This window comes from Apteryx rowi, unplaced genomic scaffold (genome assembly GCF_003343035.1).
Source record: "Apteryx rowi isolate R43461 unplaced genomic scaffold, aptRow1 scaffold_40, whole genome shotgun sequence".
Taxonomy (NCBI): domain Eukaryota; kingdom Metazoa; phylum Chordata; class Aves; order Apterygiformes; family Apterygidae; genus Apteryx; species Apteryx rowi.
The window spans coordinates 3,686,264-3,703,590 of record NW_020450530.1 but is presented as its reverse complement, the minus strand read 5'-3'; the positions used below and the strand labels follow the sequence as shown (position 1 = coordinate 3,703,590).

At 39.1% G+C, this 17,327-nt stretch overlaps 1 protein-coding gene across 1 annotated transcript in view; it reads left to right on the top strand.

Moving 5' to 3' along the window:
- Positions 1 to 17,327, top strand: part of MED13L (mediator complex subunit 13 like) — a 207,120-nt gene that overhangs the window by 173,457 nt on the left and 16,336 nt on the right. The window contains exons 16-24 of the mRNA XM_026075278.1: positions 923 to 1,128; positions 3,645 to 4,591; positions 5,218 to 5,397; positions 7,038 to 7,261; positions 8,358 to 8,550; positions 10,633 to 11,086; positions 12,553 to 12,772; positions 15,668 to 15,856; positions 16,852 to 17,075. Coding sequence (XP_025931063.1) covers positions 923 to 1,128; positions 3,645 to 4,591; positions 5,218 to 5,397; positions 7,038 to 7,261; positions 8,358 to 8,550; positions 10,633 to 11,086; positions 12,553 to 12,772; positions 15,668 to 15,856; positions 16,852 to 17,075 — 2,837 coding nt within the window. The remainder of the gene's footprint in view (positions 1 to 922; positions 1,129 to 3,644; positions 4,592 to 5,217; positions 5,398 to 7,037; positions 7,262 to 8,357; positions 8,551 to 10,632; positions 11,087 to 12,552; positions 12,773 to 15,667; positions 15,857 to 16,851; positions 17,076 to 17,327) is intronic.

The window sequence follows — 17,327 nt, the reverse complement described above, 5'->3', positions numbered from 1 at the left end:
ACAGTTTACTCTGCTTCTAAGTGTGTCACACCTGCTCATATGCACCGATGGGAAACAAGCACCTAAACCCATTGCTAATCATTTTGAGAACATGCAAGTACATTTCTTGCGCTGAGTATTCAGCAGCCGAGGTAGTAATCCACACATTCCTCATCTCTCAATGCTTTAACAAGGTGCAAGGGGAAAAATGCCGACATCTAGTGAGATATTAAATACTGAAATTTTGAGACTGCTGTTACTGTTTTAATAAATATTGTTACTTTGTAGTAGTGTCTCAAAAGGATTAGCTCCTTTCTTATGAAAGGAACTTTGAATAGCTTTAGAAATGCTGTCTGAAGTTTTGTCCTTGTTCTCTGCAAGTAAACATAAGACAGTCGCTTGAAGTCCGGTCTGGGTGGCTTTATATGTGCTATTCAGAATGGTGCTAGTGATAAGGGTCCACTGTTACTACTGGGATTATATTAATTCCCAAAGTGGGTGTTATTCAGAGAGGCTGACTTAAGGCACCTAAGGTTACTTCAGAGGGTGATTCAGCCTTTCCASTATCAGTATAGAAGTCTTGCAAAGATCAGCTTTTTAAGTACCTAAATTAGGTGCTTAAAGTTAGGAAATTTGAATATTTCATAGTGTACCACTTAATTTTCAGACATCTCATATCCTAAATGAATCTAATTTAATTGTGAAGTCTTTTCGCATTAGGGAAAGTTGTATAGTACCTCAGCGTAATAAGAAGCCTCAGCTGAATTTCGTGAAGGAGCTGGTCCTGAATGTTTTGTAGAATGAATAGATATATTTAATTATGAAAAAAATGCACTTATATATGGTTCAAAGCAGTGCAATTGTTTTTAATTAAAAATAAATATTTAAATATAAAGATCAACCTTACCATGTTGTTGTAAACAATATCACTTGGATGTTACAGGATTTTTCATATGTGCACAAAGTTCCATCATTTCAACCTTTTGTGGGCTCCTCCGTATTTGCTCCCCTGAAGATACTGCCAAGTCAGTGCCTCCTACCTCTGAAGATACCAGATGCCTGCATTTTCAGGCCTTCTTGGGCAGTTCCTCCTAAAATTGAACAACTTCCTTTGCCACCTGCAGCCACTTTCATCAGAGATGGCTACAAGTAAGTACAGTGTTGCAGGAAATTTTAGAATATGTCATGCCAGTACTTAAAGTGATTAGTTAATCAAAATAATTTTGGCATATATTAAACATATTTTACTAAGCACCAACACCATCAAATAACTTGCAAATATATTGTAAATCTTTTAAATCTGTCATTGCCTCAAATCAAAGAAGTTCTGATGGTAGGGACATTTGAACTGAGAACAATTTTTGGAAATTGCTATTATCACAATAAAATTTCACAACACTCTTGGTACTTCTCAGAGAACAGGGAAAAAACAGAACTTGAATTAGCTGCAATTTCTGATACAGGAAAATACTGCAATTCAACATAAACCAGAAGTGTTAGGGAATAAAATTCATGCAGGTAACCTCTCAGGTCTCTGTCACCCATTTAAATGCCCTGTTCTCTAGCCTACAGTTAGGTTCCCCTCTTATTTGTCCTGTATTTTCAGTTTGAACATCAGTCTGTCAGTGATACTGAGTCCGGTGCATGTAGCTGGTACCAGTTTGCTTTCTGAGGATTCTTGAATCTTGAGCAGGCCTGTGATAGCTCTCTTCTCAAGGAATTTATTTTTCTATGAATTCAGTCTTAGCTCTTCTGAGTTCTGGTGATTTTTACCTGAATGGGTCACATACTGAGTTGCTGATCAGATATATGCTGATGAGATGTATGCTATCTTCCTCTTTCTAAATATTAAAAAAATAGATGCTCTGCCTTTTCAGTTTGAAGTATGAGAGTGCTGTGACCTATATGCAAATACTCCTATTAAACTTAAAAACCTGTATTCCTTACTCAATCTTCAGAAATTAGCAGTGTTTATGGAAAAAAATTCACTGCTGGAGATCTTGATACCTATTAAGAATTTGTACCATTAAATTTATAAAACCTCTTAAAAGGCGTAGTACAGTATAAAGGTCTCCTGCTGCCCTGCATTCCCTCCTGGAGGAAGCTGTATCTTTAAATCAGTCTTTAAATCCTTTAAATCAGTCCTTTTCCAGCTCCAAAGGATCATTCGGTGTTCTCAAAAGAATTGCAAGAAAGAAATTGTAAACCCTTGATAGTGCCTAGGGAGCAATTTAATTCTCCCTTTTTTTTTTTCTTTTTTTTCCATAATAGTAACTGATTCACCAGGTCTGAGCTGGTTATTAATTTCAGGTATTTGTTGAGAAAAAAAATCTTTTATTTTCAATATAATCCAATTAGAGTGAAGATTATTACTGCAGGCTTCCGACGGAGTAGCGATTGCCAATCAAGGTTTCTAGGTCACCTTTTCTCATTAGTCCAAGGCATTCAGTATGCTTCAGATTCAGAACTCCTTCAAACCTTTGTTCATTTCTTTCCTCTCTTACCTTGAGTTGGACATGTATCAGTTCAAGATAACTAAATGATTCTAAGGAGTAAGGTCTTCACTATTTTCCTTTTCAAGTTGCTAATGATATATGAGCCTTAAAATAATACTCCTGTAAATAACTCATAAAATACAGAGTAAGGACAGACAAACAGGAAAAATCCTTCTGTTKCCACTCCTTTATCGGGAGACTGATTGTGTTCTTACATATTAGGGCCAGGAAATAAAATGTACGAAATGCTTAACGAACACATTTCAAGAAAAATGTTTTATTGGCAACTTGGAAAGAGAAAAGTTAAATAAAGATCTTATTCTTTTGAACAGGCCCGTATTATCTGTTTCTTGGTATAATGAGTCATTCTAGAGAGAAGATAGATCTCGTGGGAATGTATGAACGTATTCTGGTCACTTAGATTTGGCAGAAAATGGCAAAAGTTTAAGTAATAAAAACCAGTGATGACGAGATGACCCAAAAATATGATTCTCAGCTTTACTGGATTAAGAGTTTAGAATGGAACATGTGACTTTTGTCCTGTAGACTACGTAGAGATAAATGAGTATTTGCTTTTGTAGCATCTGAAATACTACTGGTAGTTGTGTACCACCATGAAGCAATACTGTATATAGCAAGTGCCATGTGCATTGTTTCCTGCAGGTATTTAAACTGATTATTTCTAAAATGAGGTAGAATTTCTATGCCTCTGTGAAGTATTTTCGTAATTTCCACTAACTGTTTCACTAAAGAGATTATGTAAATTGTTTTTAAAAAAAAAAGCCAAAAACTTTTCTTTATCTTTTACCTAGAAGTTATAAATATCCTAAAAAACTATCTTGATAAATTATCTTCTCATTCTTCTAATGGGCATCTGAATTTTAGGTCATGGGAATAATCTTTGAAAAGGGTTAAGTGCTTGATGCTCCTTTTTTATTACACTGATAAGAAACAGCTGTGTTCATTATGAGAATTGAAATTTTAGATGAGAGAGACATGCGTAAAAGCTTACGAGCAGAATGCCTGAAGATGTTTCTTCTTTACTGTAGTTTATAATGAACCCTTTCATTTTTCACCGTCTCCCTGTGTTTTAAAATCAGTCTTCTAGGAACCAAACCCAGCTAGTTTACATGGCAGCATTTGATTCTGTTTTTCGTGTATTCCTTGTAGCAATGTGCCTAGTGTTGGGAGCTTGGCTGACCAAGACTATCTTCAGATGAACACTCCTCAGATGAATACACCAGTGACGCTAAATAGTGCTGCTCCAGCCAGCAACAGCGGAGCAGGAGTTCTGCCATCACCAGCAACTCCCCGCTTCTCTGTCCCCACCCCCCGCACTCCCAGGACCCCAAGGACTCCTAGAGGTGGGGGTACTGCGAGTGGTCAAGGATCTGTAAAATATGACAGCACAGATCAAGGTTCACCTGCTTCTACCCCTTCTACGACACGACCGCTTAATTCTGTGGAGCCAGCCACTGTTCAGCCGATCCCGGAAGCCCACAGCCTGTACGTCACCTTGATTCTTTCGGACTCTGTGTTGAACATCTTCAAAGATCGTAACTTTGATAGCTGTTGCATATGCGCCTGTAATATGAATATTAAAGGTGCAGATGTTGGATTATACATCCCAGATTCATCTAATGAGGATCAGTACCGTTGCACCTGTGGATTTAGTGCTATTATGAACCGCAAATTAGGTTACAACTCTGGGCTCTTCATTGAGGATGAGTTGGATATTTTTGGCAAGACCTCAGATATTGGCCAAGCTGCAGAAAGACGACTGATGATGTGTCAAAGCAACTTGCTTTCTCAGATGGGAGAGGGAGCTAGAAGGACCCAGGAGCCTCCAATGAGCCTCCTCCTCCTCCTCCAGAATCAGCACACACAGCCTTTCACTTCTCTGAGCTGCTTGGATTATATGTCCTCCAATAACCGTCAGACGCTGCCCTGTATGAACTGGAGTTATGACAGACTGCAGGCAGATAGTAATGACTCCTGGATAGAATGCTTCAATGCCCTGGAGCAAGGCAGGCAGTACGTGGATAACCCCACTGGTGGGAAAGTGGACGAAGCCCTAGTAAGAAGTGCCACCGTCCATTCTTGGCCTCACAGCAATGGTATGGGTCAGAGCAGATTTTTTTTCCTTTGCTTTTTTTGTGTGACTTTTATAAATTTGTTTGAAACTTGCCAACCATAAGTTGCTTAATCGTTATGTGGGAAATGAAATGCATAAAATATCTTAGGAATAAAGTAGATTTCTGAGAGCTTTATAAAATTACAGGTAAATGAACAATAATCAGGTTGTCCTTAGCATTTAGACTTTGTAGTTTAACTTGTGTCAGAAATGGTGATAATTCACAAATCCAAAGCAGAGATGCAAAATAACTTCAAGTAATTGGGGGCAGGCGGGGGTTATGGCCCTTCTTTTTTGGAGAAGGGTGTAAACACTCATCAGAAAAGAAAAGAAGCTTGAAGAATGCTGAAGGTGCTCTGACTTCTTTATGAACTGAGCTGGACAATGGTTACAATGAAAGGTAGGTGGAAAGGACYGTAATAGCTTTAGTTCAGTAACGTTTTCATGAAGTAGGGCATTAAATTTCATTAAGCAGTTCAGAGCTGTACAGATTTTAAGGGCATTGCGAAGAGCACTATGAGGGCACAATAAACCAAAAAATGTTGCCATCTCAAAAGAATTCTTCCTTTTCCTCAATGAAAATGATTGATGCTCCGTTGTCATTTGCAGTACTGGACATCAGCATGCTCTCCTCCCAGGACGTGGTGCGCATGCTGCTGTCGCTACAGCCCTTTCTCCAGGATGCTATCCAGAAGAAGCGAACAGGAAGGACCTGGGAGAACATCCAGCATGTGCAGGGACCACTCACCTGGCAGCAGTTCCATAAGATGGCAGGACGGGGAACCTATGGTACATATACGGTGTAATACGCCAACCGTTAAAATGAGAGCCGTGGTTTTCTGGAAAAGTGCACTTTCTTGTGGAAAATATAGTATAACAAATGGACTCTTCAGATCACTTTTCATGGTCTTGAAAGGCATTTGAAGCATATGCTTGAATATTACAGTGAAGGTTTTACCCTTCTAGATGATGCATATTTACAGAGTGCCTAAATGCTGCGTGAGGATCAAAATCCCAGTATGAATCTGTATTTTGGCTTGTACTGCAGCTAGCTAGTACATTAATAATGTGAAGAGAGGAAGTTGTTAAAATTGCACTAAATCATAATGGGGAAGAGGGGCTTTCTAGGCCAAGGCTCAAATCCTGTAAATAAAAGCAGGTATCCTTTGCCCACAAAGAGGCTCACTTGTTCTAAGACTTCCCATAGTCTTAAGAAGTTTGCGATAGGCTTCAGTTTAAATATCTCTTCGTTATAAGTCATACTTCTGGAAAATACAGATTAGAAAATAGACTTTGTATGTGCACATTTGCAAAATGATGATTGACCTTTAAAGATCATTTGACCCTTTCCTGTTTCTTGCCTGCAATTTATTTCAGTCTCAGCTGATCCAGTCTTGCTTAGTTTTATGCTACAGTTCCAAGGTGCTTCACTTCATTATTTTCTCTGCACTGGTATTTGATATATTGCTGCTTTCCTTTGGGGCTAGGACAATTTGTGGTCACTACAGTTCCAGTCTAAAGCTGTTCTGCTCCATGAGAAATCCTTCTAATGTTTTCCCAACATTTGTAACTTTAAGGTAAAGAGTTAGGATTTGCCAACTGTTACTGGAGAATACAACTGAAATTACCATATAGTAAGTAGAGGCCGGAGATCTAGGTCCAGTATTTTTTATTGAATGTTGACTTTTTAATGAAGTTGGAATATATTCTGCAGAGACTATCAAGGTATATTTTGGCTTGTATTTTTCAACCAACGGTGTCTGGGATCTACCATGTTAAACTTCATGGTAATTCTGTCAGCTGTGACAGCAAGTGCTTTTGTGTTGAAAAGGAGCAAGGGGCAGTTTTTAGAATTATGTTATGATAACTTTGCCTAGTATTATATACCATGGAGTAAGTTTGCCTAACCTTTTTACTTGGTAACTTTGCACAATCAGGCGGAGGTAGATGAAAAACCATAAAAACAGTTTTGATGAATTCATGTTACTGCTCTTTGTAGAATAGGCACTTGTGAAGTACGGTTATAATATGATTATATAATCATTTAGACAAAGGCAAAACCTCTTCTCTGTAAGCCCAAAAGATGGAGCCTCAGGAGGGGCAACACATGTATCTACAATAAGCTGCAATAAAACATCTTTCAGTGTTCTAGGAAAGTTTAAGTGGTGCTTTGCTTGGCTCCCTCCTCTACTTTGGCTGACTGAACTTCGATTTTACAACACTTCCTAAATACGATATAGATCTTCCTTCTCCTTAATTAAAGAATATTTTTTCCAAGCAAAAAGACTGTGGAAGGGCATTGTTTATCAGGCATGAAAATTCGGCACGGCAAGGGATTAGGGATTTGCGATCACTGATACCCACTTCCTGGTATATCGGAGAGCCCAGTTATTTTAACATCATCTTTTCTTTCTTTTTTCCCTTTAAAGGCTCCGAGGAATCTCCTGAGCCTCTTCCGATCCCAACTTTACTCGTGGGTTATGACAAGGACTTCCTGACAATCTCGCCATTCTCCTTGCCGTTCTGGGAGAGGCTACTGCTTGACCCATACGGGGGCCATCGGGATGTCGCCTATATCGTGGTGTGTCCAGAAAATGAGGCCTTGCTCGATGGAGCCAAAACTTTCTTCAGGGACTTGAGTGCTGTATACGAGGTTGGAAAGAGGAACCACTCTGAATTATTTCTTCTTAAGTGTCATTTCTGCTTTGCTGCATGTTCAATGGGAGAAATCTATGCTTTTTTAAGTAACGATTATTTAATCGAAGATTTCTTTCATTTTGGGGTCTTCCTCCATTTTCAGAGTGCAAAATTAGTATCTAATTGAGTTACACAGTTAAAATACTGATTCCTGTGAAACACAAAATTTAATCCTGGAATATAGTCATATGCAATGACTGTTTATGTTTGAAAAATAGAAAGCATTTTGTCACATTTTTTTTCCTTAGTTTATCTGGATAAAGTCATATGGGAATAAGCACTAACTGCACAATATGTTCCTCCAACATCAAACTGCTGAKTGAGCTATAAACAGCTAAATCACTATTTTCCAGCAGGATGCTGGAATAGCCTTTCAAGAGTGATAAAATTCTAGTACCCCACTATTATCAACAAAAATACTTTCTGGCTAATATGCAAGGCCGCCCTGAGTTAGTATCTCATGTTTTAATATGCCTTTGTACCAATCCAGTGAGTGATATGGCTAATCTGCCTTTGGAACGTACCAGTCTACTTTCTGCAGAAATGAAGCTGATCCTACTTACATAAATGTGATGCTCTTTAGGCTTCAAGGTGCTTTGTTGGCACCTGCTGTTTTCCAGTACGCATCCTTTCATTTTACAGAGGATACAATACTAGTATTAATACTCCAGTACAATCACAGCCTAACACATTAAAGCCCATCAAACCTACAGTGCAAGGACTTGGTTAAAGAAACTGTTGCTTTCCTGTAATTGCTAGGCTGCAGATCAAAACTTTCTGTTGTTCATGCGTACTGGGTACTTTGTAATATTGTAGGCTCCTTTGGAACCTTACACTGACTGTCAGTGTAACTCAAGTTAACACATGTATGTAGCCTTTTGTTTCTGTATTTATTAAGAAGCCATTATTAAGAAGCCAGCTTTGTGTTGGCATGGGCTGAATGTAGAGGGCTTCAGGCTACAGATCAGCAGGGCGTTAGGCTACAAACCAGTCTGCATAACTTGTTCAGCGGCTTGGCATTTAGTTACAAATACTTTTTCTTTCCTCACCAGATGTGTAGGCTTGGCCAGCACAAACCAATCTGCAAAGTGTTACGTGATGGGATTATGCGGGTGGGAAAGACCGTGGCCCAAAAGCTAACGGATGAGCTTGTGAGCGAATGGTTTAACCAGCCTTGGGGCACTGAGGAGTGTGACAATCATTCCAGACTCAAACTTTATGCGCAAGTTTGCCGGCATCACCTAGGTAAGTCTACCAGGGAGGTCACAAGGCTGCGTTGTTTTCTGTAGGTACTTTAGAGGTTCTTTGCAGCAGGTGGAAACAGGTACTTAAGACACGGTTATGATCTGTTGAAAATTTTTTTTTTTTAAGTATTATGAGGCTGCTTCTTAACAATGTCTTAATCACTTCCATGTTAAGTTTGTCTGTTTCAAAAGATTCTGTTGTTGATCAGGTTGGTGATCACGTGAGAGATTCAAAAGCCAATTCTCATGTCTTTTTAGAAAAGTCGGTTTGGTGCAAGACGTTTGCTCGTATGTCTCAAGATGTTCTGAACAAGAYTGAATGTATAAATCGATCGGGTCTTTATGCTACTGATAAGAAACATCAAGTCCCTGTGATAGAATATTTGCACTGTGCCTTAGAGTATAACATTTATATAAAAGACTAGCTGACTAAAACGCTGCARAGGAAGAATGAGTTAATACAGGTGGGAAAAAAAGAAAAAAAMCAGTATCCTTGATGAGTGGGGCCACAGTCTCCTGGATCTGGGATATTTTGAACAACATTGCCCTCAAAGCCTGGTCTCCTCTGGACCTCACCTAGCCTTATTTCCATCCTGAAACATAGTAACGCATTTTTTATTTTATATTTTTAAAGTAACATGCCCTGAAGGTTGAGAGGGCTCCCTGGCAACCTGCCATATTTGTGCTTTTCTAGCCTAATATCAAGAGTGTTTGCTGCATGGAGAAGCGTGGAAGGGAATAGTGTGGGAAGTCTGCTGAGATAGTGTCAGCAGGCCGGCCACGGCTGGAGCAGTCCCTGAACTGATCCAACCGCCGCATGGCTCCCAGGTTTTGTCTGGGGAGAGACATGGTTGCTCATTCCAGAAAGGATCCAGAGGCARCCTAACACGCATATGGTGTATGTGACTGAGAAGCAGGATCTTAGCACAGAAACACAGACCTGTCCAAAATGACACTGGAAATACGTTTGCTGAGATAATGCTCATCKGCAGGACAGGCAGCGATCACAGAACAGCGGCCACATAAACGTTGCCTACCTTAACTGAAATGCGCAAACTTTATTTTGGTTTAAAAATAGCTGGGAATTTTAAATTGATTCTTGAAATGTGCTTACTCTCTTTGCTCTGAAAAAGGGCTGACAATTCTTAAATCCGGTTATCTTGAGTACTGATGTTCTGCTTTTGGAAGAAAGAAGTTTTAAGAAAGCAGAGGGAGGTCAGAAGTAGCTGGGCAGTTCTACGCTCTTCTGAACGCTTGCCCCATCTTTTAAGGAAAACCTGGCAGAATAGGATGGGACTCACCTATCTCAAATAATCCTGCTGCCACATTCGGCTTGCTTTTAATTTTCATTTGTCACATAACTGGGAGGGAGAAATTACTACAGTGCTACTTAACATAAGTACTCCAGGCTTGCATGCAGAAATACGTAGCATGTGCACAGCCAGCGCAGGAAGGGGCTGTCCAGTTCACGGCTGATGCGCCTGGCTGGGGACAGTACTAGAAACTCCCTGCTGCTGCACCTGTTCTGAGAGTAAATAAATACTGAATAAATATGTATGTAGGCATTTATTTTTATTCATTTATTATTTAAAAAACAGTCACTGTTATTTCTCTTTTTCTGATACTGAGGCACAGAAATAACTACATTAAGTTTGCCATTATTGTAGCTCAGGTAAAAAGGACTTTTAGATTTTCAGTCTGACAAAGATGATCTGAAAAACGTCTGGAATGGACTGTGAAAAAATGTCATGTAATAGTTTGCAAAGCTGAACACTATATACAGCTGCCATCCCAGCAAAATGTAGCCAGAGGTAAATGACACGTCGGTACCAACTTTGATTCACTTCCAATTCTCTTCATACTGCACGAGCTCTACAAAGGCAGTGCTGTTTTCAAAGACATTTGATTCACATCAGTTAGAAATGAAACCCTGAAGAACTGATTCCAAAGTAAATACTTATAGAGATTATATTCACTTAATATTTGTATACTCTTACAGTATTCTAAAAACACAGAAAATGTTATATGACTTCAATCTGATAAACTGTCACTAATCTCCTTTGTTCTTTTTATGCTCTTTCAGCACCTTACTTAGCCACTCTGCAGCTTGACAGCAGCCTGTTACTACCACCTAAATACCAAACCCCAGCGCCAGCAAGCCAGACACAAACAATACCTGGGAACACTGGATCCGCACCCTCAAATTCAACATGTCTTTCAGCTCCCGGGGCACCACCACCACCACCACCAGGCAATTCTTTTAACTCCACACCCAATGGGGGGACCACTAGCCTTCCGGCAGGAAGCAGTTCATCCTCTGGATCCTCTGTGCCACAGCTGTCAGCGTCTTCTGCGACACCCAGCGTTAACCAGATGACCACTACCTCCACTCCGGGGTTTAGTGGGAACATGTGTCCAGGGCAAAACACCAGCACTGGGGGAAACACAGCAGACCGCTCCCAAGGAAGCACAGGTTCTGGAGGAGACATCGAATCAGGTCAAAACTTACCGCAACAGCCACAGGAAGGACAGGAAGGGTAAGTTACTTAAATGACTCAAAGTACTTCTGATCAAATCCTATATTTTCCTGCTTTCATGCAACTCATATTACTTAAGCCTTAAGTAAATMTTTGAAATTAAAGGACTCTGACATGTTGCAGCACTGCTATCTGGTTGTAAGTAGAGCAGGGCTCACTTTTCTTTTTTTTGCATTCAGTAATTACTGATAAAGGGAACTGGAAAAACAAACTTCCCCTTTGTGGATAAAAGACATTCAACTACGCAAACATGGGTGTTGTAGAGCCATTTGAGATGCCCTACCAGACCCCACCTGGCCTGCAGATGCAGTACGAGAAGAACACGGTGTCTCATAGGTTCTGTGCCATATCTGCTAGCTCAGTCTCACGTGTGTCAGATACTGTGGGATATCTCATGCGGCACTGGAGGCCTCTTATGTGGGCAAATCCATAATATGTTTAAAGTTAACAGATACAAAATGTGATCCATGCTTTTTGGTCCCCCCCCACCCCAACTTGCTTGTATTGCAGCAATTGTTTTTTAAGCAGATGTACTGTGTGGTCAGAAAACAGGAATATGCTTCTGTTTTTTTTAAATAAATTTGAGCAGCACAGCATTTTAAAAGACTTCATTATAACTAGCCATCCACCAAACATGAAAACCAGAAAAATATTTTTCAACACCTTCTGTAACTAACTTGCTGAATGAGCATGTTTTTCGTTACTTGTATAGTAATACATATTGCTAATATTCATGATACAGGCTTGGGAGTTCCTGTACCTTGAACGAAAAGCCCACATCCTGTCCTAGTTCAGGTTATTCTCAAAACATCTCCTTACTGATCTATGCGAAACACTGTTTTATCAAATGCAGTGTGGTCACTGACAAAGTGATCCTGAGCCGCTTTTTATCACTTGCAGATGTTGAGCCTCCCATTCGTGGTTGCGTTTTGCTGGAGGAGTACGTAACTCGCAACACGGGTTGCCATTACCAAGGAAAAAGTGTTGAGTTGCTCCTTCCATTGCCAGTGGTACCTTTTCTGTGACCAGAGGACTCCAGTCTCCATAGATATCACCTTGGCACTTCTCCTCAGTTCTCAGTTCTTTCTTGCCCACTTCCCCTCCCCCTCTCCCAAAATAAAACCCCAAGCAGCGCTCAAAACGAGGCATGCACAAACAAAGAGGAAAACTCTCGGAGCTAATATTAGTCATTTTTCCATATTCTTCAGCCYTACACTATTCAGATTGAATTAATGACTTTATCTAAGTATCTTTGATGCATCACTTCTAACAGGTATTTTGTATTACACAATGCTGTGAGTAAAAGCAACCTCTCATCCGACCCTGTTCCCATGGTTTTTAGCTTTGTTTCTCAATGTAACGATCACTGCTTTCTTTTCTCTGCTTCACTCTCCCRCACCGTTAGAGCAAAACAATAATTAATAATTGTAACTTGCCTTTGAACTTAACACCATGTATGTCTGTAGTGTTACAGAGAGGGAGAGAATAGGGGTTCCCACGGAAGCAGAGTCCGCAGACAGCAATGCCTATCCTCCAGCGGTTGTCATCTACATGGTGGATCCTTTTACCTACACTGCGGATGAAGAATCTGCCTCAGCCAACTTCTGGCTGTTAAGTCTGATGAGATGCTACACAGAAATGTTGGATAATTTGCCCGAGAACATGAGGAATTCTTTCATTCTCCAGGTAACTACCTCACTCCGTATTTCCCCATTGGACAGCATGCTTTTGATATGTACAGTATACTGAAAGATATAAAATGAAGGATAACATATAAAATTTAGATAACGCTTACAAATTACTTTGTTAAAAGTACAAGGCTGTAAGTTAAAAAAAACCACTTGCTTTGGCTTTGATGGGGATATTAATTTAAGGCAGCCATTGTTATCCTTAAATCAAATCTTTTGCATGGTTCCAGCAGCCATGTATGATAGCTCCTTCCTGAAGAGGTATTTCAGTTTAACTTACAATTTGGGTTGCCATTGCCGGGGGAAAAATGTTCAGTTGCTCCTTTGATTACTTTGCATGTTGAGTTGTTTGCTTATTATATTCTTTCTGAATTACACTGCTTAATGCAAAAGAAGTACATGAAACCAGACATTTAGTGCATAATGTAACTAGTGTATTGTTATTATCTACTGCTTAAAAATAATTTACCGTGTAACTTGGTATATAATAATAGTTACTTAATATGGAATTACTTAAGAATTGAATTTGTACAGTCAGAAAGGGAGCCTGGACTATTGCCCAGGCTGCCTGCGTTTTGCCAAGTGCCATCTTTCCCAGTGGCTCGGTCTGGATGGGGGGAGAATGGCAGGCCAGAGACGACCAGCAAAGAGACTCTGCGTGTGCGTGGGTGATACGTGCAAGAATTAGGCAAAAGATTTAGCCAGCAGCAGTGAATGGTTTTTATATACCTTATTTGTGAATGCTCRACTTCACTTAAAAGTGTTGTGTTTTGTTTGGATTAAAAAAAAAATTATTAGAGGCTACTTTGGTGTCTCAAGTCGGACACTAAAGATGTTTGTCGTTTTTCATAATCTTGACATTTTCCTTCATGGCAACCTTATTATTTCCTGAAGTGAGGGGGAATTTGTCACCAAAATATCTTCGGTTTGGGGACAAATTAAAAATTAGCTTCACAACTGCATATTTTGGTAGACTCCAGGCAATATGATTGATTGAAACCTGAAGATACTAAAAATAAAATAGCAATTGACATTGCAATGTCTGAAATACAAGGAAATGTAAATTATATATTGAAATTGTGTCTTAGTCTGTATAAAAGAACTAATGGGCTTACCAGCTCTTTATAAATCCTGTTTATTTTCTGCGCACTTACAGTTGGGTTCTCAAAATATGTGGCATTTTGCCAGTATAAGTCAAAATAGTAGACAGTTTTCTCTAAGTCAAGTGCAACAGGACATAGTTACTAGTGCAGTATTCTCACAGCTTTTCTAGAGTACACAGAAATAAACAGTCATTTAAAAATAAATCAAAAATATGTTTACAGATTTATTATAATTCATATGTAGACTGGAAAAGCTCTGCTACTGAAGTTATTAGATAAAGGAGTTGTCTTTTAAAAATACACACTGACATTTAATAAATAGAATACGCTACCGAAGTTCTAATGGTTCATGTAAGAAACAGAATGATAGAAGCTGTATGTTAAATTTTATTTCTACTGAAAATATTTGTTAAAACAATCTGCTTGGGTCTCAGGGTGATATATACAACATAATACTTTGGAATGACAGTTTCTGCTCCAAAAATCTCACTATTCAAAAGAAACGCAGGTTTCTACAGCCATCTGTAGGACACCGCATTTCTCAACAGTATGTAAAGAATGAGTTTACAAGCATTTAATTCCAATTTARAAAAGGATTTGAACTGAAGAGCTTATTTTTATTGTTTTGTTTACTTCTGAAAGAACACGGTGCCATTTTTCCTCCCTGTTCCTGTTGTGCAGATTTACAGGCTAATCTGCTTGTTGCTGGTGGAACATGCAGACTGAGGTATTTTCGCTTGACATTGCAAACAAAACCGAACGTCAGCGTAAGAGCTGCTGACGTTCCACTGTTTTGCTACATTAAAAAAGAGAAACAAGACTCACAAACCACATAAATCATTATAATATAGTCTTAATTCTGCTCTCTACAATCTTACCAAATGGCTGCTTTAAGAACGACAATGCAATGCTGATTCCTGTGTGAATAGCAAACAAGTCTTGATTCTAACTGCAGCCTATCTAAACAAACCTGCCTAATCACAAAGTTCAGAATGCCAAGATTATACAGTAGCACTGCTTTCCAATGAAGATGTTGATCAGAAAAACAGTTTAAAAAAAAATTGAAAGTGTTTGAGTATGGGCTTTGGGTTTTGGATTGAGGATATGTCATACTTCTTCCCCATACGTGAGTGGTAACTTGACCTATTCTTGGAGAACCTCCTTTTCATTCTCCAATAGCACTTTTAAATGTGAAGTTAAATCAAACCTGGCCCAAAGTCTTAGGCTGTTGCTTTTAAATGCCACTAGTAATTACTTCTTGCGCTATATTCCTGATAGCGGCTGTACGCATAATCAGTCATGTCCCTCTCCCAAACTGCAGTGTGAATGAGAAAGTGGACTTTATAAAAGACTTGAGTGGGAAAAATAAGCTGGGCTTGTTGATTGGTTGATTCGGTTTTTAATTCAATGATGTTTAACCAAAAGCAAATTTCATTGAGAGTCTCTAGTAAAATGTGTTTTTCAGGCATTATAGCCTGAATTTTTAAGTACAACTCAGTTACTGTTGTCCTGTAAAAACACTCTCCCATTTATACTGGACAGCAGGGCTTTCTCCGAGGTTGTGCAACCTTACATATATCATTGTAAGAGGAAACGGCAATTTTGTGTCAGTGAAAATTGCAGCCATTCATGCAAGAGGGCAGCAGCCCTGATGGGGAACTACAGGTACTGTCACGCATGTAGCTGAGCACAACGTATGAAGTGTCGTGGTGGTTAAACAAGTGGGTGGATCTGATTTGGTTTGGTATTAATGAACCAATGGTGTTTTATTGTTTTTATGAATTGTACAGATTGTGCCTTGCCAGTACATGCTGCAGACAATGAAGGATGAGCAGGTTTTCTACATTCAGCACTTGAAGTCTTTGGCGTTTTCAGTGTATTGCCAGTGCAGGAGGCCGTTGCCCACGCAGATTCACATCAAGTCTCTCACAGGCTTTGGGCCAGCTGCCAGCATTGAGATGACCCTCAAAAATCCTGAGGTTAGTACTGGCGTCAGGAAAATAAAAGCCTGTTAATAAATTGTAACCGCATTTCTGAAATAGGAAAAAAGAGTAGGGAAAATACTCGAGGACTATTTTTTCAAGGTACAGAAGATGATAATATAAAGGGAAAAGATAAGATAATGCTAACTACAACATAGTAAGAAAATGCCAGACTGCTTGCTTTCAAAACATTTTAAGCTTATGATTTGGAATTAAAAAACAAAAGGTTGAGTTTAAATTCAGTGTGAAAGAAGAGAAAAAGTATGCTGCTATTTGGTATTCTGAGATATGTTGTAGGTTTTGTCTATTGTATTCCTACAAGAAAGTGTTTACATCCAACTTTTATTATATATGTAATATTTATATGCATATATATATAATAATATGAATAATCTACATGCATACATGTGAAATATGTTGCTGTTCCTCATTATGTATATTATTTAATTCCCTGAGATAATGGAGAAATCCCTCTACCTCAGTGGGCTTATCTTTCATCTGTCTTTTAAACTGTAAATATTCAAGCCCTGTTTCTGGAATTTCAAAAGAAGAATAATCCATCCTATTTTCCATGAATATTTCTCATGCTTTGGAAAATAACAATGACCGTTTTATTTAGATTTAATGAACCAACTGTTAACATTTACCTTGAAATCAAGATGTGCTTGTTAGGGTTTAAAAACTTAGTTTGTTTTTACAATGATCTTGAAATTATCAGCACATTTCATTACTCAAAACCATAAGGAAGAAAACACGCGTTAGTCAGAAAGCTCTCACTCAAAATTTCTGTAGAAGTTCTGTAGCCGTCCTGTGCCAGGCACCTCCTCGTCACACTCTTTCCTCACGCCTCTTGTGAGAAAGGTTATTTATTCAACAGGATGTATTGTTTCAAACTCACCTTTTTCTGAATTCACTGCTCATCTGTGTTCGTGTCTTTCTTACATGAAACAGTTTTGATATATCTAATGATGATGATGTTGACTTTTTTGCAGAGGCCCAGCCCAATCCAGCTCTACTCCCCTCCTTTCATATTGGCACCTATCAAAGACAAACAGACAGAGCTGGGAGAAACGTTTGGAGAGGCCAGTCAGAAATACAACGTACTTTTTGTTGGATATTGTTTGTCTCATGATCAGCGCTGGCTTCTGGCATCCTGCACTGACCTTCACGGTGAATTGTTGGAAACCTGCATAGTTAATATTGATTTACCAAACAGGTAGAAACCTTTATTTTTTACATTAAAGCTAGGTCTATAGTTGCCATCCCTCACTTTCACTAGCTGCTTGCCCATTGCATTGTAATCACATTTCCTGTCCCTGTGATCACAATAACGTTATCATGATAACATTTAAATGGGCACTTCTATAAAGTTATTGTTACACTTGTCTTACAAATGTTCACTGAGAGGACCTTCACGAAGAACTGGTGTGCTGCTCAGCATATGGACACCTTTCAGATACCTTTACTG